The following is a 24,523-nucleotide window of genomic DNA, read 5'->3' on the forward strand; positions in this document are numbered from 1 at the left end:
AAAGGCGGGCTCGGAGGGGGGAGGGAGCGTAGACGCGTGCCGTGGGGAGCGTGTGCGCCGCCCGGGTCTGCCCTCGCCGCTGCCTGGGGTCCCGTCCGCGCCTCGAGTTCCCGCTGGGCTTGGGGTCCCTCCCAAGTAACGCCGCGCGTGTGCGCGGGGAGTGCCTGTGCTTTGGCTAGAGGAGACGGCGTGCATTAGTGTTTTTTCTAGCGCAGTTACTTGCGTAAAATATCTTACTAGAGAAGTGAAAGCTGTGTCATCTTACGTTAATTATTAAAGGCAACGTACATGGTGTGTAGTTCTGCCTTGGAAGTTTTGCAGCACTATCGTCTCCACGTCTGCATCTAGTGCAGTTAGGGATAGGTAATACTAGCCATTAGTGGTGTGTACAGATGTTCGTAGGTGCTGCAGAACGTGTCCCTGTGCCAAGAGGTCCTGGTTTGTCCCTAAGTGACAAAGGTACATGCAGGGAATAGAATAAGACTGTGTATGTTTATGAGATTAGTATTCCTTCACTTAGAACCTGGAATATTCTTTAAAAAATTGGTCAGGGACAGGTCTATTGACTCCAGTTTGTGACTCTGTAGTGGATACCAGGGATAGAGTGTAATGACGAGGTAAATGGCTTGATGGTTCTCCTTAGTGCTCTGCTCCATTAGTCCGCAGCATTATGCAGGTCTTGAAGAAGTCTTGCTCGTTTCCCACCCCTGCATCTGACAGTTTGCCCATTGCTTGTTTGAACCCTGGGTACACTTAAGTATTTTACTTCAGTGACTTTTTTTACAAGAAGTTTGACAACTTAACTGCAAGCCTCATGAAAACCCGTCTCCTTTTTGGGACGTGCCCCTTGGCTTTCCTGTGGGCAGCTCATGTGTCGTCTTTGCACCGCTTATGGGGCGACATAATTAAAATCTAAACCCAAGCTGCTTTCCCAGGCTTTGCTATGCTTATTACCTGGATGAAAAAAACAAAAGACAGAGGAAAATTAGGCCAGGAGAGGAGTACCTTGTTTTAACATTGAGCAAAGTCTCTGTTAGCCTAATGCTAAGAGGAGGTCTGGAAAAGATTCCACATGGCCAGTCGGGAAGGCTTCAGCCCCTAGCTCATTAATAGTTCTGCTTTTGAGTTGTGGTTTTTGTGGGGGTTTTTTTAGCATGAGCTTTTACTCCTTCAACATGGCAGGCAGGGAAAGAAACTGTCATCTTTTTTTTTTTTTCCCCTTTTCTCCCACTAAATGTCTTAGCTGCTCAGCTTGGTTCAAGCTTTTTGTTTCAATGGGATATAGCCTTCTTTGAAGGCATCACTTAAAGGACTTTGACAGCAGAAATTTAAAAAATGCATGCATGTCAGGTTATATAACCATATATGATATAATACCCAATCATATGTGCATTATTGTTATATTTATACTCTTCAACATATATGAAGTCTCATCTTCGAATTAGCTCTATACATAATGTTTTGGAACAAAAAAATTATTCAGCTGTGCCTCAAGTAGGTGTGGTTTGTGAAGGTTGTACTTCCGTTTTCAATGAGAGATACAGACAGAACCATTAAAAAAATTAGGAAAAACCAGTATACCAACTGTGAAGGGTTTTTGATGATGTTGAAAAGGTGATTTATTAATGAGATAACACTTTCTTAAACTGAACTTCTATAATGGCTTCCTACAGCTAGCATCAATTAGAGAAATCTGTAATTCCTAATATGTCTGGTAAAGCTATGTAGTCACAAACCAGTTATACGATTTTAATCATTTTTTGCCTATGACAAAAGAATGTATTTGAAAGTCAGGTGCTTGTTCTTCAAGCCTTACTGCAAAATGAACAAGGAACAATTACATAAAACATAGCATATAGTTTTGAACAAGGAAGAAGCTGGAGAGTTTCTTTTCAGTTCAGGCTGTGCAGGAATTCCTGGTGGCACATTAGCCAGGCTGCTGCATACTTTCAATCTTACTTTTCTTAATGCAGAATTATGAAAATCTTCCTTAAACATTTGCAAGTGGTACATTATATGTGGAAGTCATTGCTATAAAGACAGAGTGTAGGGTTCAGGAGAAAAATGAAGTTCTTCAAAAGACAGGTTTCTGGACTAAACTGACAACTGGGCTAAGTCAGCGCAGTCTGTGTGTTCTGCCAGTTCCAGCGCTTTGCCATCCAGCAGTATATAACATTTGAGTTGTGTTTGGCAGGTGCTTTGTGGACCCAACCAGGAAGACAGTAGTCCTCTTTATGCTTTCTTTTTTTGTTTGTTTTGGGGGAATTATTTTTTTTCTATTTGGTTGTAAAGTCATGCTTTTAGGATACTGCAATAACCATAGTGTCAAAAGACAACACTAAGATTTTTTTGCTTGTTTGCTTGCCTGACAGTCTTCATGTACAGAGAGTAGGAGTTGCAAGTGAAAACCTAAAATGTTTTGTGCCAAGACTATACAGAAATTTAGAAGAGTTTAATTCCTCATAGAGAGAATAAATTATGAGGTCTGTAGCTGATGAAATAACTAGTATCCCATTGCATAAACAGATCCCCTTGTGCATTTTTTGCTAAACATCTTCCACCACCTCCTTATCCCTACTATCCAGCCTTCACTCTGTGTATCCACCTGAAACAATATATTTTGGAAGGGAAAAATATTTGAGCTTAAACTGAGAGTGGTCATAGACTGGTAATTTTGGTTACTGAAGTCTGTGGATTAAAATGCAACCATATCTATGTTCAATAACCTAGTAGAGTCCTAAATTATGCACTTGTATAATATTTAATAGTGTTTACTTCTACTCAATATCTGTGCATTGTTCACTTTTACTTTCAGTGTAAGTGTGCATTGTTGTTCTTGCATCTTATGCTGTACAGTAGTAGGATCAAACATAGTTTATCTTACTTCTAAATTACAAAGGCCTTGATTAAGGTGAGAGGGAGGAGCAAAACATGAGCAACCCTGATTTTAAGTATAGCTAAATTACAATAGTGATGGGTATTAGTATGTGGAATGTAGCAAAATGGTTAATGGAAGTGTTTCATTAATAATTTTTTTTTTTCTTAAAAAGACAAGGGAGTGGTAGCGTGCCTTTTTAAGGACAGGGATGAATTCTGGAGATACCTTTTAAAATTAATTTTGCTTTTTCCACTCTGTCCAGATTCCAGAGGAATAACTGCATAGTAACCAGGCAGTGGTTCATCTCACTGTTACTCCTGTCAGAGTATGGATATAACACTCACAGATGCAAGAAACAGTTAGAAGCGCGCTTTCATTAGACCTTTCATAATTTTCTTAGAGGCTAAGGTTTTTGAAGCAACAGCTCTTGTTTTTTACCATAAGCACTTTGACAACTACTAGAACATGTCCATCTTTGGCCTAAGCTTGTAAATATGTAGTTATGTCTGAATCTTGTTAAATTCTCTGGTAAATTGTTACTCACCACTGTTAATGGGATCAGTGTCAAACTGTGCAAGTTATTTGGTGATTTGACAGGTGTTTATACCTCTTAGTTGGAGATCAGTTATCTGTAGTATGGTGACAATGTCTTGAAGATGCCTGTTTTAGATAGGGTGGCTACCAACTGCACGTTGCAGCCCTTGCAGCAATCATAGAATCACAGAATGGTTGGGGTTGGAAGGGACCTCTAAAGTCCATCTAGTCCAGGCCCCCTGCAGGGAGTACGGACATCTTCAACTAATAAGGTTGGTCACAGCCCTGTCCAACCTGACCTGGAATATTTCCAGGGATGGGGCATCTACCACTTCTCTGGGTAATCTGTGCCAGAGTTTCACCCTCCCTCAGTGTGAAAAATTTCTTCCTTGTATCTAGTCTAAATCTGCCCTCTTTTAGTTTAAAACCCTTACCCCTTGTCCTATCGCAACAAGACCGGCTAAAAAGTCTGTCCCTATCTTTCTTACAAGCCCTCTTTAAGTACTGGAAGGCTGCAAGAAGGGCTTCTTGGAGCCTTTTCTTCTCCAGGCTGAACACCCCCAACTCTCTCAGCCTGTCCTCACAGCAGAGGTGTTCCATCCCTGTGAGTGTTTTTGTGGCCTCCTATGGACCTGTTGGAAAGGGTCCATGTCTTTCCTGTGCTGAGGGCTCTAGAGCTGGATGCAAGACTGCAGGTGGGGTCTCACCAGAGCAGAGTAGAGAGACAGAATCACCTCCCTCAACCTGCTGGCCACGCTTCTTTGGATGCAGCCCAAGATGCAGTTGGCCGTCTGGGCTACGAGTGCACGTTGCCGGCTCATGTCCAGCTTTTCATCCACCAGTACCCCCAAGTCCTTCCCATCAGGGCTGCTCTTCATCCCTTCATCCCCCAGCCTGTACTGACAACAGGGGTTGCCCCGGCCCAGACACAGGACCCTGCACTTGGCTTTGTTGAACCTCATGAGGTTCATGTGGGCCCATTTCTTGAGCTTGTCCAGGTCCCTCTGGATGTCATCCCGTCCCTCAGGCGTGTCAACCGCACCGCTCAGCTGGGTGTCATCTGCAAACTTGCTGAGGGTGCACTGGATCCCACTGTCTATGGCATTGATGAAGATGTAAACAGTACTGGTCCCAGTATGGACCCCTGAGGGACCATTGTTTGTGACAGTTGTTGTGATCTCATATTTTTGACTGGTGTTTTCTGGTTAATAATGAGCCTGAAACTACTATAACAGCATCATATCTTTGTATCTTTTCTTCTATAAGTCCTGTTCTGTATTTTGCCAGTTACATCCTAAAGTGCAAAGTAGGAATGTTTTATTGTATTTGAAATGTAACCTCTTTTATATTGTAGAAATTACAATTCAGCTTTTTGTTAAAATTAAATTCTCCATGGAATCTGGTATAAACATCATACTGATGCAAAAGGAAGAGCTGAAGGAAGGAACAATATGGACCGCAAAGTCCTTGTGCTTGGAATTCCTGTATTCTTTTTTTTCTTCATGTTTAAAGAGCAGTGTGGAGCATCTGCTAGTATTCTAGTCCACAGGTTAGAGTGCTGAAGAAGTCAAGTGCTATAATAGTCTGGTGCTTAATTTTTCTTTTTTTTTCTTTTTCTTTTTTTTTTTTTTTACAGAAGGGAAATAAATATCAGAAGTTGTTATTCATGAAATGGAATAAACTGGAATTTCCACTTTAATTTGGCTGTGGAAATTGCAAGTTCCCTGACTTGAAAAACAGCTCTTCACGATGTGTGCTGAACAGCACTATCTTGCTAAGTGTGCTCACGGTGCCAAAACATAGCTTTTAGGTTAAGCAAACATTAGTTACTGACATCACTGACCTGATAAACTGCAGAGCAAGCCTTTCCACCTCTATTTAGCTGATAAACTTTATCAAAAGATGGACTATTTGACAAAGAGCAGTTTTCTGTAAATATATTGAATTCCATCCTCTTTGCTTTGGCAGTCAGCACAGATCCATTGTTAAATTAGGCTGACCCAATATTAAACAGCAGCAGATGTGAAATATACGGTAACTATGTCGAGAGAGTTTATGCTGTGGAAGGTGCACATCTCTTTACATTAAAATCTTCTGAATAAGCAGATAAAAATCTTGGTCAAATCTCTGGAGTCTTTTTCTGCACCCTTCCAGATAGAAATTCCACATTTGGAACAGCTGTAAAATTCTGAGTAATAGCTCAAGTGAAATAATGGAAGTTTCCTCTGTCAGACTTTCAGCAATCCAGTAATAAGTCTTGTAGCAGAGACATTCCTTACAACACGAATTCTTGGTGCTTAGTTAAATGCTCCACGTAAATGAGGAAAATGTAGCGGTGTAGACTATGTAAGTCAGCATAGCTTTAAAAAAGTATGTAGTGGCAGAGGTAGGATGCAGATACAGGATGAAGTTTTAATTAGTGTGTTAGTAGTTTTGGTTCTGTTGGCTTGACTGGACATACTGTTCGCAAAAGATTGAAAGTGCAGTGTGCTGCGTGGAAGACTAATTTTATTCAGGAAAAAGGGTGTTCAGTAATTTGCTTGAGGTAGTTACAAGCGTTTGTCTTGGTTGAATTGCCAGCCTGTCTGTGCATTAGTCAGACAGCATCATTTAAAAAAAAAAAAATCCAGACTGGAAGACAAGGAAAGTTCTGTTGGCTTACAAAGCTGTCTTCTGTTCTTGGTATGTAAGTACAGTGTTTTAAATAAATTGGAAAATGAGAAGTGAGATTTTTTTACTACTGGTTTTCACTGCTAGTTATGGGGAAAAGAGGGAGGTGAGTGCAGTCTGGAGGTTGTCTTAAATTTAAAAGGGTACAGGGATATAATCAGATTTTTATTAAAAATAATCATAAATCTGACCTGTTGTTGAGCTAGAGTAATCTAATATTGGGAGAGGAGGGAGGATTAAACGTCAGTCTGTAAGATTGCATTGACCTACCTAGGATTTGTGCTTATTTGTAGTATTTTATTTTCGTAGTTATAACCCTGAGTGCTGTTATTCAAAGAATTGCTAACCTTGTGAGAACTTTCATGACTAGAATTTAGATGCGCTTTTTGTACGCACAAAATACAATCTTAGCAATAAACGTATATCAGTAAAAACATGACTGTGTTGCAGTTAAGAATGCTTGCTGTTGCAAAGTATATGTATGCTACTTTTAATACTACCATTTTTTTCTGACTTAGAACTGAATTAAGCTTTGTGTTCACTGATAAGTGTTCTTTGAAATTAGTGGTAGCAGTTATATTGGTTGTGAAAACATGTTTCCTTGTGAATAATGCCAAAATGTGTATAAAAAAAAATGCACTAAACTAATCTATGCATGTGTGTTCTTTTTTTTTTTTAGTAAAATGAAGCAAGGTCTCCTGCCTAGCTTAGAAGATCTACTTTTCTATACTATTGCAGAAGGACAAGAAAAAATACCAGTTCATAAATTCATAACTGTAAGTTTACTGTTCCAGAACACTGTATGAAAGCTAACTACTATAAGGTTTTTTAACATTCTAAAAGCAAAAAATTCTGTTATACATGGTTAGCTGCAGCAAGGAATGTAACTATTTTTTTCCCCAACACTATTTCTGTAAGTAAGAGAATGAGTGTATTAGTATTGTTACTCACTTCTTCGCTATGCAGAAGGGTATACTTGAAAACATCTGTGTCTATGGCAGGACTGGGTAGTATTTGCGCTTGCGTAAAATGTAGTTGGACCAGTGTGAATTTGAATTGGCATTAATCTTTTGACATAAGACGCAGCCAAAATGGCAAAAAGAAATGACAAAAGGATCAATAAGGTGTTAAAATATCTCTGTGTTGATAATGGAGTGGCAGATGTCTCTTATCTTGATAAATGAGACCAAGCAGTAGAGAACTTGACCATAATAGTGTATCTTACAACTTTAGTAATTATTGTTTTATTGCAATAGGCACTCAAATCTACAGGATTACGTACATCTGATCCCCGATTGAAAGAGTGCATGGATATGTTAAGACTGACTCTTCAAACAACTTCAGATGGTGTTATGCTGGACAAAGACCTTTTTAAAAAGTAAACTTTCTGTCAATAATGTAACTGTATAATTCTGCATGAATGTTGTCTGTGTTACTGACTGCTGTCTTAGGAGAGACATGAGGTATATAAATCAATGTGTAGTTAGAAAGGGAGTCAAACACACACTCCTACTGATGCTATTTTTTATATGAGTTTGTTCTCTGGTTTCATGCAGCAGACACATTGTGTGATGTCCCCAAGAGTTTAATGTATCAATGTTGTTTGCATGTGTATCTGACCCCACAGTGCAGCTCACGGTCAGATGCTAAATGAATTAATTGATGCAGCATAGAGTATTTAGCATGAGTACATAAAACTTCTCTCTTGCTGCATCATCACTTTTTAATCTGAAATTCAGGATGCTGCTTCTCTGTAGTGAGATATTCAGGGTATGTATGTAGTTAATTCTAAAAGCGAGTATATGAAAAATAGAGTGAAGTTAAATTTCAAGATATGTAGAGATGACAGCAGTTAGGAATGTAGACACTGCCTTGGTCTGTTTTGGAAAAGATTTATGTGCCATATTTTAGTGATGCTTTTTTTTTTTTAAGAAAAATCTGTGGTCAGTTAGCTGAACAATGTAAGCACTGTTCAGGTTGTCTTCAGTTCATTCCAAGAACACTTCTTTGCTCCCCTACTTACAGGTTTTTTTTTGTGCCAAAAGATTGGAAGTTTAGAGGCTCTTAAATCTTGAAATTTGCAGTCTATTTTTGAGTCTACATTTTTATTCCATTTACAGGGTAAATGACATTATATCTAAGGCTTGCTTCTTCCATGAAGAGTATACTATTGTTAAAATTGGTACATTTTTGTTCTATAGCTTTTTAAATTTGTGAACTAATGCTGTTTAGTGCTATTTCCTTTCTGTTACAACTTAAAATATATAGGTGTATGTGTATTAAAAAGATGTGTTTACATATATAAATGCATATATATTATATACATATAAGCATATAAAATATATAGTATACAACATATGCTTATACTATATATATAGTTTATGTAAATATGAACATATTTGTTATGTATCTTTTTAATACACGTAAGCATTTTTGGAAGTACACTGAGAAAAAGAGAATGTTTGCGTGTGTGACAAAATAACAAACCAGTCAACTCCTTAATCAAATGTGGGATATTTCTTAAGTGTACAGCGTGGACTAACTTTATTCCTGTAAGTTCAAGACCAGGACTTCACTGGTTATTTGTCAGCCCAGTAAAAACTCTAAATTGTTAGAGTCAGAAACCCTCCAGGGTGTGTGTGGATTGGAAAGGAAATGCTTTTGCTATTATGCATTACATTTATTCTAGAAGGGTTGTTGTCGTAGTAAACTATGAATCACGTTCTAGACAAGGGCTGTGTATTAAAAAAGGACAAGTGATTGCTAATTAGCAAGATTAGCCTATGTTCTACATCACATCTCTAGGATTTGATCCTCTGTGTTAGGGGAGTGGTTGTTACTATGGTGATTTGTAGAAAGTTTACATGGTTGCTTCTTGCGTAGGAAGAGTTTTGAACATCAAGACTATACAGAGGGTGAAGAGGTGAATTTCTCAGCAGATTTTTCTTTGCAGCAGCAGGTGTTAACCTTTTTTATAAATTAAAAACCCACAAATTTCAGTTTTCAGTTCCTCCTAGACACGCTGCATTTGCTGTGTAGAGACTTGTACAAGGTTCCTGTATTTTTTTTCTTCTCCAAGTGTTTAAGATGTAACACAATGTATTTGCTCAGCTGTACTTAGCTCAGGACTTTTACATTCAGGGAACTGAAGCTTTAAAGTCAGTGGCATAATTCTCCTGTTAAATTTGAATCCAAAGCTTCTACATCAAATAAAGCATCAAGGATAAGTGATGTGGAGTAGTGATAGCTTAAGCTTGACAAAATCCATCAAGTCCAGTAGAAATAACGTGTAAAATTTGTCAGCTCATGCATCTGTACTGTCAGTCTCTGTAGCAGACGTTTCAGCACCTTTTTACTGGTTCTAAACATTAGGCTCCAATTTGACTAAAATGGCTTTATTTTGAAAACATATGGCTTTACAGTGCTCTCCGCTTAAATACAAACTTGGAAAAAATCTCCATGTTATAGGCAGAAACAGCTTGGCGTTTTAATCTTTCATCTCCTGAGTTTCTTGAGTTGAAGGCTTCACTAGTGCATGTTTCAGAGAGTGCTTGACAAATTTATTGAATTAGCTGTTCCATGTTGCATCTATATAACATAACACGTGGTGTTTGTAGCATGAATGGTACCTCGCTGAGAATAGCCTGCTTATTGAAAGCAGCGCAGCATGCCAGTTAGCTTGCTATGTGAATGTGAATTACTTTTTTTTAGTACCCTAGCTATGGTACTACTTACTAGTAGTAGTACTATCTAACTACTGCTACATGAAACTTAGGCAACTTAAGTATGGAAGGTTGTACACACTGATCTTCCTCATGAAGTGCGCGCTTTTTGACATATCCTATTTTTTAGATATCTTTCTATGACATTGTAGCTAATTTGTAGAAAAATTTCTAATAATCTTTGTAAGAAATCCTACTACCTCTCTTAGCTTTTCCTTAACTCAGCTTGTTCCTGACAGAAAAATAGAAAACTTGCAAAAAGCCCTGTTTGGCCCATGGTGTGGAGGGAAGCATGAGGCAATCAGAATTGAGTTATTTTGAGAATGGTGTGCACTTGAATGAGATAATAGCTAGTGAGTAACAGCTGTAACTCTGGGATTTAAACCTGATTATTTTTCAGTATAACTTATTTGGCTTTGTAGACTTAGCCTTTGTCACAAGGTGCTGTTTCTTCCGCTTTATTGACCTGGAACTGTGGTCTTGCTAGCCATATCTCCTCTGATCTGCGGGTAGGAAGCAGCGATCTGGGTATGTTATGTTCTAAGCAAAAATCTTGACAGTCTGTTGCTGAATCTCAAACAGGGTTATCTATTTCCTGCCGAGCGGCTGTGCTGTGCTCTCAATCTAGGTAGCAAATCCTGAGGTAACCTTTCATTTTTAGGTATGCTTAACCCAGGTATTAATGAATGTTTTCATCCTATTTGAGCAGTTGGAAAGCTTTTGACAGAAGATGTAGAGGACTTCTGCTATGGTATTAATAGCTAATTTGTCAAAATAATGTCACTTTTTTTTTTCTAAAATGTCTAAACACATTGAACACTTCTACAGACCTGGTTTTGCTAGTTGGCAATGAACTTTCACATTCCTTTCTGGAATGCTTATACCGTAGCTTCTTAAATAGGGAAAAAAGTGTCAATTCAGCTATCTAGATAGATGAACAGTTCTTCAGAGTCGATGAGAGTTCAGACTGTGTTTTTAGCAAGTACCTACTTTGGGTAGGGAAGTAGTAATCAGCAATTGGAATGGGGACTTGAAAAACAAAATGGATAAACGTAGCAAGTTGTATGATAAAGGAAACAAAGTGATCCTAACTTTATGCTGGAGACCAAAGATTCAGTTTCCAAAAAAACCCCCATCCCAAACTGTTACTTTCAGGTTATATGAGTCACTGAAAGTTACTATAGATCATAAGACTTTGATCCTAATCTTCCTAACCCAAATGTATCAGGGAAGTTTCATAGTTTGAGAAGACTGTGTTTTCATATGGGAGAAAAAATGCTTGCATTGGACAGGACAGATTTTTTTACGGTGAGATTATAAAGTTTGAAGAAAGAGAAGAATTTGAGGTGGGAAGTTTTTAGTGTACCTATCTTGAACACTATTAAAGTATGTGGGAGATAAGGACTAAGTTGTTTGTAAAATTTGACTGTAGTAAGATTTGTATTTATCAATATATTAATTTACTTAAACTGTTCCCGGTGATATTTTCCTACTGCTTCACTTCTCCTGAGCCTGAGACCATTTGTCTCCAAGGGGTTACTTGGAATTTAAACCCACTAGAAACTCCAGTGGGGAGGAGATGTGAGCTGCAGAATATTAGAGGCTCTCTAGGCTAGTGTCCTCGGTTGCCTGAAAATGTTACTGCCCTGTTAATTGGAGCTTACCAAAACCCCTGTTATTTTGTTCCTGCAGTAATTGTTCCGAATACCCATCTAGATTAGTTGAAACGCTGTATTTAATTTAGTCTGTGAATTCATATGATTTGCCTGGGTTAAGGAGTACCAGGATAAATACCCAGACACTGACCTTGGCAGAATTCTGGAAACAACAACTTTTTCTGTTGTCCCAAATATCCATATTTGGGTATTTGCAGAAACAGGCGATGTCCTTAACCAGCATAGCTATGTCTGCAGTGAGTTTCAATCTCTACCTTAAAATAATTGAATTCTTGATGTGAGCATCCTAGACTTCGTGTAGATTGGTAGGTGTGTAAATGGCCTTCCTATTTCAGAAACATAACATGGTATCAGAGGACTATATTTCAGTGCGTACTTCCTTCTTGTTGTTTTCCACACTTTTTACTGAGTTGTTCTCATAAGTTTAGGTGAACTTCAATTTTTTTTTCTTCCAAGAGTGCTTACTGCTATCCAGGTGGTACAGACAATGTGGCAGAGCATCTGAAGTTTAAACCTGGTACCTATTATGTTGTTATTCCTTATGCACACATAGCTGCCATAACTGTTATTAATTACTTCTGAAATGGGGTTGTTGCACCTGGAGTAGATAACTGTCATTGGAGGCTGCTGGGAACAAAAACAAGCAGGATTTTTTGCATGGTATATAAAGAAAGGAGTGGATGACAAATTGCAACAAAACCAACTCAACTGCAATTTTAACGTAGACTAACAAAGCAGCGTATTACAGAGAGAGCAGTTTTTAAGATGCCAGGGTGTACAGTGGAAACTTCTCTATTGTTTCTCTTTCACTCTTGGAGAGTAGTGCTTACGAGCATTTGAAACGGCTGTCAGTTGAATTTAGGATAAAGTCTCCGAAGTACAAAGGAGTTCAAACTGAAGCTTTAAAAAAAAACAGAGAGAGGGATTCAAAGGGAAGATAATTCTGTCTGTTCACTGGTCTTCATGCATCTTCATTTTGAACTGCTGATGACTTTTAATAATAGGATTATTGAAAGTATCTATTTCAAGTGAAAATATTTCCCTAAAAATTAGGTTTTTTACTTTTCAGAATAAGTTTTCATTGGAAGAATGTGTTCTCCTTTGTTAGTATGGGTGTAGATGCTCTTAACTTTCCATTTGTCTTTATTAACAGTATGTTTCTGCTTTTGTCAACATGGCCAGAAAGCATGGTATGAACATGTTAAGGAAACTGTTTGTTTGGTGTTAAACCTCCCTTTCTCTTCCTTGCACTGGGACAGGACTGTTAATACCCTTTTTATCAGGTCGTATTTCAACCGACTGTATAATGGCTCCCAGTTCCCACCCCTGCTCCTGCTCACCCCCCACCCACAGACACACCACTTTCAGCAGCATGTCTCAGCTTGTGTTTTGATCCTTCCCTCCTTCTGTTTCTCCTAGATAAGTCCTTTCATTTTTACCTCATCAGTTTCTTAAGTGTGCCAGATGGGCTGATGTTCAGAGGGTGTGGATGTAACTCTCTTCTGGGTTAGAAGGCAGCAAAGATTCCTTAACTGGTGGTAGTTTGAAGCAAGGGACTTGCCATACTGCTGCAAGTTAACTTCTGCTTAGTTCAGAAGATGTTATCGAGTACTTCCATGTGGTTTTGTTCTTACTAAAGTGGAAACTCATTCCAGTTTGGTCTGTTGGCAGTGTTCTTGCTCAGTTCATGGTGAAGCCAGTTGGAAACGAGAGAAACCAACCCTGACCCTCACCAGTCAGATCTAATGCTGAAATTAGCACTTCTTTGGAGAAGGGCTGGGTTAGATGACCTTCACATGTCTTAATCCTAAGAAATGAGTGGCTTAGATCCCTTTTGCAAGCTTAGGAGCTACTTGAAGGCAAATTGGTAGTATCTTGCAGTACAACCTCACAGTTGTAAAGAAGAATTTTAAGTAAAAAGGCATAAAAATTACTGCAATTAAACAATTGTAAATATTTTTTAAAAAATAAGACCAAAGTTGAAAATTGAAACGTGTTTCTAATAAAGACCTGTTCTTGTAGGCATATAACTTCAAGGGACTGATGGTCCTTATTTAAATAGCATATAAATGCTACTAAAATAGGCTTTTTGACAGTATATTGTCAAAATACTAATAAATTTTTTTAACTCTTTGCAGGTGTGTACAAAGTAATATCGTGTTGCTTACTCAAGCTTTCAGGAGGAAGTTTGTCATTCCAGATTTTATGTCGTTTACTTCACATATTGATGAGCTATATGAAAGTGCTAAAAAACAATCTGGAGGAAAGGTAACCGGTTTATAAATTCAACTTCAGACTTCTACAGATTTCTCAATATTAACCAAATACATTCTTTCTTAATAAGACAGATTTTTCTTAATGTTTTTAACAAAATGTTAAACGCATAACTTGATAAAATAGTTCTGGAAGTTCAGTTAGGTCTGCAGCTTATAAACTGTGTTAGAAATATAGCTCGTTACCTCTAACAATCTCTTACAGTTTAGAGGTTAGAATGAGAAAATAGTGTTGTTCTTTCTTTATTTTTCAGAAACTATAAAACTGCTGTATAAAGTCAGGCTAAACTTAGTCTATAAAAGAATTATGCTACTCTACACAACTGGATGGGTTGTGTGACAGAAATAATTGTTAACAACATACTTATGTTAGTAATTAAAGTTTATTCCTAGTCTAGTGTTTATTTTTGATAAATTAATTGAAAAAACATGAACTTTGTTACGAGCTGAAATTTTATATGATTTGAACATACTGAACGTGCCGTAACACAGAACTTGCTGAAGTTTGTACTTCGAAAAAATGTTTTATTTGGTAATGATCTAGTGAATATAGTAATTTGTAGTGAAGTTTTAGATATATTAGATGATTATTAGTGGAATAATTCAGCTATACCTTGTGTATCCTTTCCATTAACATTTATTTTAATTAATGTATATTCACATATTGTTAAATATTTTGGGTGTTGTAATGTCTTTCTTTTTATTTCACATTGTGATAGGTTGCTGACTATATTCCACAACTGGCCAAGTTCAGCCCTGATTTGTGGGGTGTGTCACTTTGCACAGTGGATGGACAGAGGTATATTCTAACTTCTAGGTTTTGCTATTTCAATTATTTAAACTATCTGACATATACAACACTTCATGAAATCTCATGGTTTGATAAAGAATAAACTTTACTGGAGTTGTTTAAGAAGTAAAATCCACTTGGTCACCTTTCTTAACTTTTTTCCAACTTCTCTGGTTAAGCTGAGTTATTTTGCTATTACTACATATTGTTTAAATAGTATTTGTAAATACTATATTTAAAGTTGGATTATATTCTGTTTATGATCCAAACACAATAATGTAGCTGTGGGTAATTTTGGTGGTTACCGAATGACAGCATAGAGACAATGCTTACATAGTATTAATCTTTGGAAGTTGAAGAGCTTAGTCTAATAGTACCTGTGCTTCAAGCTATACTTTTTCTATAGGTCATGATGTACTTAAGTTAGTTCCTTTTCTGCATTTTAATGCTCTTACTGTAGCATTATTATATGATCAATATGTGTCACTAAAAAAGTTCGAATCCATATTCTTTAAAAAGAAAGTTAAGATGTGGAAACTGGACAGCACCTAACTGATTTTTCTTTTCAGGTTCATTACACTTTCTCTTGTAATGGTGTGTGTAGGTCATAAGTATAGAGAAATCTTGTTTTTATTTTCTTTATTAGTAACTTTACATCTAGGCAGTTTGAGCCTAGATGTAAAGGAGTGTCTCTCACGATCTAGCTGAGAAGTAAGGTAAACTATTCTGTGACTACCTTTGTGACTAGGCAGTGGGAGATACTCATCAGCCTGCATGTCTCTGCTGGCCTGCAGTTTGATATGGTCATACTGCATATTCTGAGTACCATAACCTTGTAGGTGTCGGGGGTGAATGGGGCATTCCTAAGAGAGCATCAGACTTGTGGTCACTTATGGTGATTATGGATTGGGGTTCATTTTAATGTGATCTGTTATGACCTGTATGATTGTTTTTTGTTAGCCATATGCCCTATAATCTCTAGGGGAAGAGCTGTACAAGTGAGCTGACGTACTTCTCAGCTCCCTGCTTAAGTGTCTGAATTGTAATCTATTCATAGTAAAAGTAAAAATGTTCTCAGTTTTGAATATTTCAAACTGGCATTTTGCTTTGTTTTGGATATTATAACATGTACTAATGAAAGTTTTTATAATGCTCATTTTTTTATAATGTTTAATGTTGTGTAATGTTAGTTTTTATAATGCCTAAATGGTTTTGTGAGTTTCTCTGAAACCTTCTCACATTTTCTGCAAAGAAAAGAAGTAGATACACTTCTGATTCTGCCATCAGACAAGTGGTTGCTCTAGCTGGGGCATATGCTTGCTTGTACGAGTCATTCTTTGATGCAACCTGACTTAGATGTTGAAAGTAAACTTTGCAAAGGATAGCATTTAATAATTGTAATAAAATACCTATGCCGTTATCAAAGGGAATGTAATTACAGCTATTTAATTATTGCCCTCGAATTCCAAAACTGAATCTCATCTTTGTTTACATAGATGTAAATAGGTAGAGTGGCTATATTCAGGTCAGCAGTACCCTGTTGAGTTATGTGGTTTGCAGTTGAGTAGGGTGTGATACTAGAGGTCTAAGGTGATTTTTTTGCTCTGGTACAAACTTGTTTCTGGACTTGCTTTTATTTTGTTACATCTGCAGTAATCACCAGCAATTGACTTTGTCATGCTTAGCTTATGGAGGCAATTATGAAAACCTTTAAAATCTTTTTGTTACGCTCTTTAAAATGAGACTTAGTAATAATATGTTTTCTTTTTGGGGGTGGTTTTGTTAATAGTCCTAGTATGTTGAAGAATAGATAACACTCTACTTGCCACAGCTGGCAAACAGGAAATTTCAAACCTCTTCATCTGTGTTTTCCCCAGGCATTCTGTTGGCGATACCAAAGTTCCATTTTGTCTTCAGTCCTGTGTAAAGCCTTTGAAGTATGCTATTGCTGTTAATGATCTTGGCACAGAGTATGTGCACAGATATGTTGGTAAAGAGCCTAGTGGATTAAGATTCAACAAATTGTTCCTGAATGAAGATGGTAAGAGCTATATAATACTTAATAATGCAAATACTCAATTTTAGAAAATCATAAAACAAGCTACACATTTTTAGTCCTTTCATTTTACTATATTCTCTTAAATCTTATTATTAGACAGTGTCCCCAAATACCTTGCTATCAGCAAGGTAAGCTTATCTTTTGTCAGTCAGTTTTGCCTAATTTAGAATGCTAGTGAAAGATGCCTTATTACTTCTGTTTGCTAGTTATCCATCTGTAAGAAAAAACAAAGAATTTTGATAATGCAAGTATTTGAAATGTATATTTCTGTAGCTGAGTTGGTAGCAAGTGTTCCTTAATAATGCCTTCTGTAAAATGATGGTGAAGGAATCAAAGATGTTAAATTGATTTTAAGAAATGTGTATATCACTTTCCTTCTCGGTCCTCTGAGAAGCAGGTGCTGGTGCCAAAGGCCAGCACTGGCTAGTTTCCAGAAGGCAAAAATGAACACATCTTCCCACAGATTATTCTAAACTGAATTTGGCTACTGATTCAAAGCAATGTTTTTGGTTTTGTATTTCCCCACCCCCCCCACCCCACCCCTGTGGCAGGAGTGCGTTAACAAGAATTTCTTGTACAGTACTTATCTAAATTATTTCTTTTTCATCTTATATTAATTCTCAAACATGAAAATGTTATTTTCAAAAACATTATGGCAAAAATCTGAGAAGGATGACTCGTGTAGCCTTAGAAGAAATACTGGATGTTATCTCTGAAACACAAATGTTTCTTCTAGCAGATCTTTCTCTGTAAGAGAACAGACAATGTTTCTGTTGCCATGGTATTGCAATTAATATTTAATTAACAGCATAAGGCTTGGGTGATATTTTTGTCAAGGACTGTATTGAATTCTGACCTAAATTTCTATATTATTAATATATTAATGATACCTAATTATATTTAGTACATACCTTTTAAATCATCTTTCCAAACTTACAAGTAAAATAGATCTTGACAATTTCTTCTTTTTTTTTTTAATTGCACTAGTAAGTGGTAATGAAATACCAACATGCGTACGTATCACCAAGAGGGAATTAAGCATTTTCTCAAGCCTTGCTGTCTTGTTTCCACTTTCCTAGTTTTTCCAAATACAATGTCATACAGTGTGAGGACTGCTTCTCATGTCCTAAGAAAGCTTTCCTATAAAAAAAGTTTTAATGGTGCTGAAAATCGCCCATTTTTTCATTTGGGTCAATATAGGTGTTCTTTTTTATTTTTAATGAAATGCCAGAAAGTGTAGTAGTTCTTCTTTATATTGCTACTTTTAAAATTGAACAATGAGAGAAGATGAATTGTTAGGCTGTGGTCTTTTATTATATTACTGTTAGACTTTAAGAGTGTTTATAAGATTGTTATGCAATAAGAGAAATGGGATTATTGAAAGTTTGACCAGTGTGCATGAAATTATTAGAGAAGACTAATTCACATGATAGAAGTTTTAATTTTTAATTATGTGCTTGTGTGGCTGATACAATATGAGAAAAATGTGTTAGAACTAACTCGAACAGCCTCTTATCTATACAGTCCTTAAATTAAAGACTAAAACAGAAGGTAGAAGTCTAATAAATAGGAATATTTTCGTTATAGGGAAAGGGAAGTTGAGTTTCTGTGAGTGAAGGAAGAGGAGGGAAGAAGGGATTGTGCTTTACTTGTAGATTTAAATTGATCTATGAAGTTTGGATATGCAGAGTATTTGGTAGTTTGACCATGCATAACTACCTTGAAGATCAGGTTTGAAAATGAAACAAAAAATACTTAATCTATTTGCTTTCTGATTATTCTGATATAGTTGAATTTCATGTTTGTAAGCAGGATTTTATGAAGTGATATGCAGGTATTTGAAAACCGAGACATGTATCTGAAGCTATTTTTTTGTACTTATTACATTAAAGATTCCTAAACCAGGGTGTTCTTCCATTTCTTTGTTTACTAGTATTGAGGTGCAAGCTGGAAAGAATGGAGTATATTACAAGATAATTTTAAATCATAGCTAAAAATGCCAAGTTACAACACAAAAGTGTTACTAAGAATCATGGATGTTTTGAGTAAGATCTGTGCTGTGCAATGGAAATTTGGAAACTTCAGCTTGTGAATATTCAATTTTAAAATTGTTTTTTTTAATCAAAGGGAACATATGGCCCATCGAACAATTCCGATTTCTGGAGGACTAAAGCAATTCCCATGTTAATTAAAAACAGATTATTCTAGTTGATTGAAGTAGATCAGGAATTTTACATAGTAAAATGTGTCTGAAATAGGCATTATCAGGAATAATTTTCCTGGTTATGGTGATTGAACAGTTTGCAGGTTTTTCGTGTCTATTGAGTTCATGATGCAACAGGTATGAGAATAACTGTATATATGTACAGTTAGTATCTCTTATCCATACATACGACCTTCTCTTGATGATAATTATTTGTAGAATTAGTCCAGTAATAAATATTGCATTGTAATTGAATGAAGGATTGCCAGGTAATTGTTTTTTCTGCTGATGAATTTTGTTAACCAAAGATGGAATTCTTTTTTTAAGTTTTTGTATTGGACAAACACATTTTGGTGTCATTTCAGAAAGAACTTGCCATGATGAACTGTTCTGTGTATTAAGATGTCTGTATTACGTACGTGTGGCAACCTCTGCTTTTTGTGCTCAAAGACTGCAAGCCAGTTGTGCAAGAAAGGTCTAAGTCTCCTGATGGACAAAAGTCATAAGAACTGGCAGAGGAAAAGCATTGTCATTTGAGCTTATTAGGGAAAAAGCCTAGTTTGCAGGTGACATAATTGGATGGCAGGTTGCTAGAGCAGTTGTGCTAATTGTCAAACAGTTTTGAGGTATTAAAAAAAAATACAGAAATTTTTTTTTACCATTTCATAGTGATGTCCAGTGGAGAGATTTTTAGGTAACTAAATTATACTTTATTTTATTTTATTTTGAATTTAGATATATGTGTTAAATATATTGCAGTTCTCTATGTAAAAGGCTGTTTTAGACAAGTATCACCTCCGCACAGGAAAAAAATGCCTGTATTGGTGAAGAATATATTTACTGTTCAGAGGCTGTTAGGTGGGTTGTTCATGCAAGAAACAAATTGTTGAATCAGTGCTAGACTTAATCAGGGCACCCTAGTTAAAGTCAAAGGGTTGTTATGACTTGTGCTTTTCATTAAGAATAAAAACATAAATTTACTCCAAAATATAATGAGATGATACAGCAATATGAGAGACTTGCAGAGAAGCTGCATAAAATATTTTTTTTTTTTTTTTTTTTTCAGTTTGAGCAGAGACCTGACTTAGAGAGTGTATGTGTGTGTTTTGGTTTTAGTGATGTGTGTCAGATGGCTTTGCAGAGTTTGATACGTCTTTCTAAAGATTAATAGATGAATTTGTTCACCTCTGGGAAGCTGTTGCAATTATACTATCAACCTTCATTCCTTGTCATTATACAATGTGGAATCTCCTTGCTGATGGCACCCACTGTAAATCAGTAGTTGCTGCTGCTTTAGAAAGAGAGCTGTGTATGACTTTCCTTAAAAATTAATGCAGTGTCAGAACCTATACATCCCTAAGAGGTGAAAAAATACCTGGGAGTGGAAGTAGTATTGATGGGAGTGGAAGACATCTCTTTGAAATTATCAGGAATCTTTCAGAGTGTAAGATTTTATTTAGGCATCCTGGCCCTTAAAAAGGGCAGTATATCTTAAATCTGTGAAGAGGTTCTTCATTGTAGAATAGAATAGAATATTACAGCTGGAAGGGACCTACAACAATCATCTAGTCCAACTGCCTGACTGCTTCAGAACTGACCAAAAGTTAAAGCATGTTGTTAAGGGCATTGTCCAAACACACCTCAAACACTGACAGACTTGGGGCATCGACCAAGGAAGACTCTCTAGGAAGACTGTAGCTGTTTTGGCAAGATAGAAGGGTTATCTGTCAATAACACGTATCTATGTATGGGAAGCATTTGGATAGTGTTATCTGGTGCTATCCAGATAATAGGGAAGACTGCTTTCCTGGGACCTGGATACCGTGACAGGATTTATTCTGCTTAGAAGAGGCAGCAGTATGTTAATGGAAGGTGTTCTACTCAGCTCTGTGATGTGCTGGTGTTAGGCAGCAGTCAGAGACCCTCAAAGAGCTTTTATTAGTGTGTAGTAAGCCAGATCTCAGTACCTTAGCTGTTGAGGCTCCCACAAATGATTGTTCCTTTCTGACTTGTCAAGGGAGGAAGAAAACACAACTTCATTTCAGAAGCACATTCAGGAAAGTCCGTGTTTCAGTTCATCAGTAGATGCTTGCCATTCTTCGTGTGAGGGCAGCATATGGAGGTGTGTTGGCTGTAAAGTGGCCAGAACTCGTACCTGTAGTTTGAGATGTTAGGCAGTAAGACATAGTAATCTTCAGAGTAGAGGAAAAGGTAACCAAGAATGCCTTGTGACATTGAAGATGTCACCATTTACCTTCAAGAAAATGAGATGGAGTATAATTTCTGAGGGTATATTCTGTGTGTGGACTTATCACGTTGATAAGTTTTTGAGTTGCTGAATGCTAAATAAACATTATACATCCTTTTTAATCAAATATACATGGGATGTGGGGGTTGGGAGGGGTTGGTTTTTTTTTTTGCTTTATACTGTGTGGCAGATTGAAACCATAGAGATGTGTGGAAGAATGAAGAGCAAAACATTTATAAAAATACTTTGAGAATGGGCTGTACATGATTTAAGTCGTAAACGTGTTTATGTACTGGAGTGATACCTGACATTGATGAGAGGAAGCTGTAAAAAAGAAAAGCGTAGCTAGAGCAAGAAATGAGGATGACAAGTGTGTTCTCGTCATGCAGGAGGCCAGTGTTGTGTTAGACTATGTGTCTGGAGTTGGGATCCCAGTTCAAGGAGAATATTGAAAAACTGGAGAGGGCTCCAGTGGAGGGTGGCCAAAGTGCTGTGGAGTCCAGGGCATGTAACTCCCAAGGAACAGTTGAAAGGGGACGTTAAGGGCTCCCCTTGGAGCCACTTAAAACTCTTGAAGAGCAATTGCAAAGATTTGTGTAACTCTTCTTGGTAGCGGCAGATACAGTGTGGGACCACTGGCCCTTGTTGTGGCTTGGGAGGTGCAGGTTGGATGTTAGGGTAAACTTGTCCTCTAGGAGGAACAGGATTGCTGAAGAGGTAAAGGATTTGCCATGTTTGGAGGCTTTCAAGATTCAGCTAGATAAAGGCATGACTGACCTGATGTAACCTTGGCAATAGCCTTGCTTTGAGCAGGAGGCTGGAGGAGATGACCTCCAGATGTCCCTTCTGACCGATCAGCAGTCTGTGATGCTGTGATTAGTCATTTGACTTGTAATGTCTTTGACTGGTGTTCAGGTTTTTGGTCCCTAAGGAGAGAAAGAGTTAGAAAGCTATGGAAATGCAAGTCAATTATAAAGTAAGTTAAATTCTAGTGAGGATGAGTAATAGAAACCTCTGATTCTTAAAAAGAATCAGGATTTTGTATTCATGTACAGCAATAAGGAAACTGAAGAACTGGAATTCTTTTTTGTTCGTCTTTTTGATTGTTTTTTTTAATGACCTGTTGGAACACTTTTAAAATCACTGAGACTTGGTAAGTTGGAGGAAAAATTAGAAAGTTCTTTAGGGATTGTTTCACTTGCAAATGTTGCGTTGATCAAATCTTGGAACACCGGAGAGGATTCAGAATTTTCAAGAAAAGAAATTATGCCAAACCGATTAACTTACTGTACTTTTAAGTAGCATTAGGCTGAGTGTATTCTGAGCTGTAAAATACTTTACTCAGAATTACAAAAAAAGTGTATGATCTTGGATTACAGTTTTTCTAATTTAGGACTATATTCCATAATCATAGCTTTAAGTCATATGTTAATAGTTATCATTTTTCACTTAAACACTTGACTGGTTTTGTTTGACAAATGTGTCTTAGGATATATTTGTAATTGAAAACTTTATTTCACAGACAGGCCTCATAACCCTATGGTGAATGCTGGGGCAATTGTGATCACGTCTTTAATCAAGGTAAAAAGTTCATTTTTAGTTTCTCTGAGTATTTTAATAGAATGTAGATAAAGTATCTTATACAGATTATGAACTGTTTTCATTTTATGTGTACAGTATCCGATGACAGTTTACTCAGTAGGAGGTAGACAAGCTCAGATGTTTTGGCAATAGTAACACTTCCAAACAAATGCAATGTTAGACTAATAGTTGTTAAAAAGTAAGAGCACAGCTGAAGGACTCTTTCCTTAGTGCTTTTACTTTTATTTTGTTTCCTTCTTTAACTGCACAACACTTGATATCCTCTTGAGAGAATTGCCTCATACTTGTTAAATGCCAAGAGTATGTCCTCAGGAAATAGCGCTGAGAGCTATGTTTCTGAATGTCTAATGCTCTTATATAGCATAAAGTTACAAGAGTGATTCTTGCTGTACAGAAGAAATGGAAGATACTATACTTTGTACAGGGGCAATGCAGCTGTACTCTCGTGTCAGTCTTAACACTGAATTTGTCTGCTATTAACATACTATACAACTAAATTATGCTTAACTTCTATGTTACGTGGTTTCTGTTGGGATGTTAAATGTGCTTTCTTAACTAAATGCGTTTGGAAACAGTTACCCATATTTTGCTGAATAAGCCATAGCTGAGTAATGAATTAACATCTTTAGTCCATCATCTGTGACTTTTGGAAAGCTGTATTTTATATTTTTCCTTAAAGCAACTATCTATATATATATATCTATCTCTTGAAGTTGTAAATGCCATAAATTCCACGTAATACTGATCTTTGCCCAAACTTCACTTGTATTTTTTGCCTTTTTTTGGTAGCCATGGTACAAAAAGAAGCGTACCTGCTTAGAATTGTGGGGAACATGTCAGTCCCCTGGAGTTTTGAAGTAGAAAACTTAACACTGTTACTTCAGAGATCTAAAAGTCTTCTTTACAGCCTTTGTCTTAGTTATGTTTCAAAGTCCACTAGCTACAGTGTGTGTCCTACCTCCTATTTCCAAATTGTTGATTTTAAAATTACTTAGATAATGATTTTCTGTTATTTTATATTTAAAGAAGGTGTAAGAATTCCTGCTTAAAGACATTTATCTTTAATAGCTGTAGGTGAAAGAAAATGGCCTTAAGTATGACAGGTAAATTTATTCACATTTAATATTTTTTAAAGGTTGACTGAGCATTGAAATTCACTTGGATAATAGTGAATTTTCAAATCTGACTTAACACATTTGTCTGAAATGTCAAAATGTTAGTCCTAATCCAACATGCCCTACTGGTCATAAGGCAAAACATAAGCATGTGCCTCTTGCAGAAGGCACATAGTCCTTGATATTTATTACACCATTTGGTGTACTTCTAAATAGATAACACAGATTTGTTTACTGCATGCAATTGTGATATTTGTTAGAAGGTTGGGGGATTGGTTTTGCTGGGTTTTTTAATTTTATTTTTAGTTATTTTTTTGCTGTAATGTTCTATTGAAGAGTATTGCATTGCACTGACATTTTTGCATGTGGTAACTGCACGTCTAATGGACGCATATCATACTTATCACAATCCATTATTTGTTTTCAGTGTGATTAAAATGTAGATTATTTTATGTACTGTTCCCACTAAGATACCATTTATCATTTGAATAACTAACCAAACTAAACATATTCTGAAGAAAATTACACAGAGGGTCACAGGTACAAAGTTACTTAATAGTTGGTATTTTTTGTGAAATAACTTCTTTACAATCTGCGACTCTAAAAATATTCTGACTGACTATTCAGTGATTTAAGTAATTCACATTTATATTTTATCTAATCTAGGACTTTTTTTTTTTTTCTGGAAAAGGTGGCTTCATTAATCCATGTTTTGCCCTCAGTTCCTCTGCATTCATTCTGTTTGTTTAAGGT

General features: G+C 36.7%; 1 protein-coding gene across 1 annotated transcript in view; it reads left to right on the forward strand.

Annotated features, from left to right (window-relative positions):
* Positions 1–6,761: 6,761 nt before the first annotated feature.
* The window catches only part of LOC104617451 (glutaminase kidney isoform, mitochondrial), a gene marked incomplete at its 5' end in the record, with an annotated part of 32,314 nt that continues 14,552 nt past the window's right edge, over positions 6,762–24,523 (forward strand). Inside the window, 6 exons of the mRNA XM_010282779.1 lie at positions 6,762–6,858; positions 7,339–7,460; positions 13,619–13,748; positions 14,473–14,552; positions 16,421–16,584; positions 22,576–22,634. Coding sequence (XP_010281081.1) covers positions 6,762–6,858; positions 7,339–7,460; positions 13,619–13,748; positions 14,473–14,552; positions 16,421–16,584; positions 22,576–22,634 — 652 coding nt within the window. The remainder of the gene's footprint in view (positions 6,859–7,338; positions 7,461–13,618; positions 13,749–14,472; positions 14,553–16,420; positions 16,585–22,575; positions 22,635–24,523) is intronic.

The sequence above is a fragment of the Phaethon lepturus genome, unplaced genomic scaffold (genome assembly GCF_000687285.1).
Source record: "Phaethon lepturus isolate BGI_N335 unplaced genomic scaffold, ASM68728v1 scaffold9172, whole genome shotgun sequence".
NCBI lineage: Eukaryota > Metazoa > Chordata > Aves > Phaethontiformes > Phaethontidae > Phaethon > Phaethon lepturus.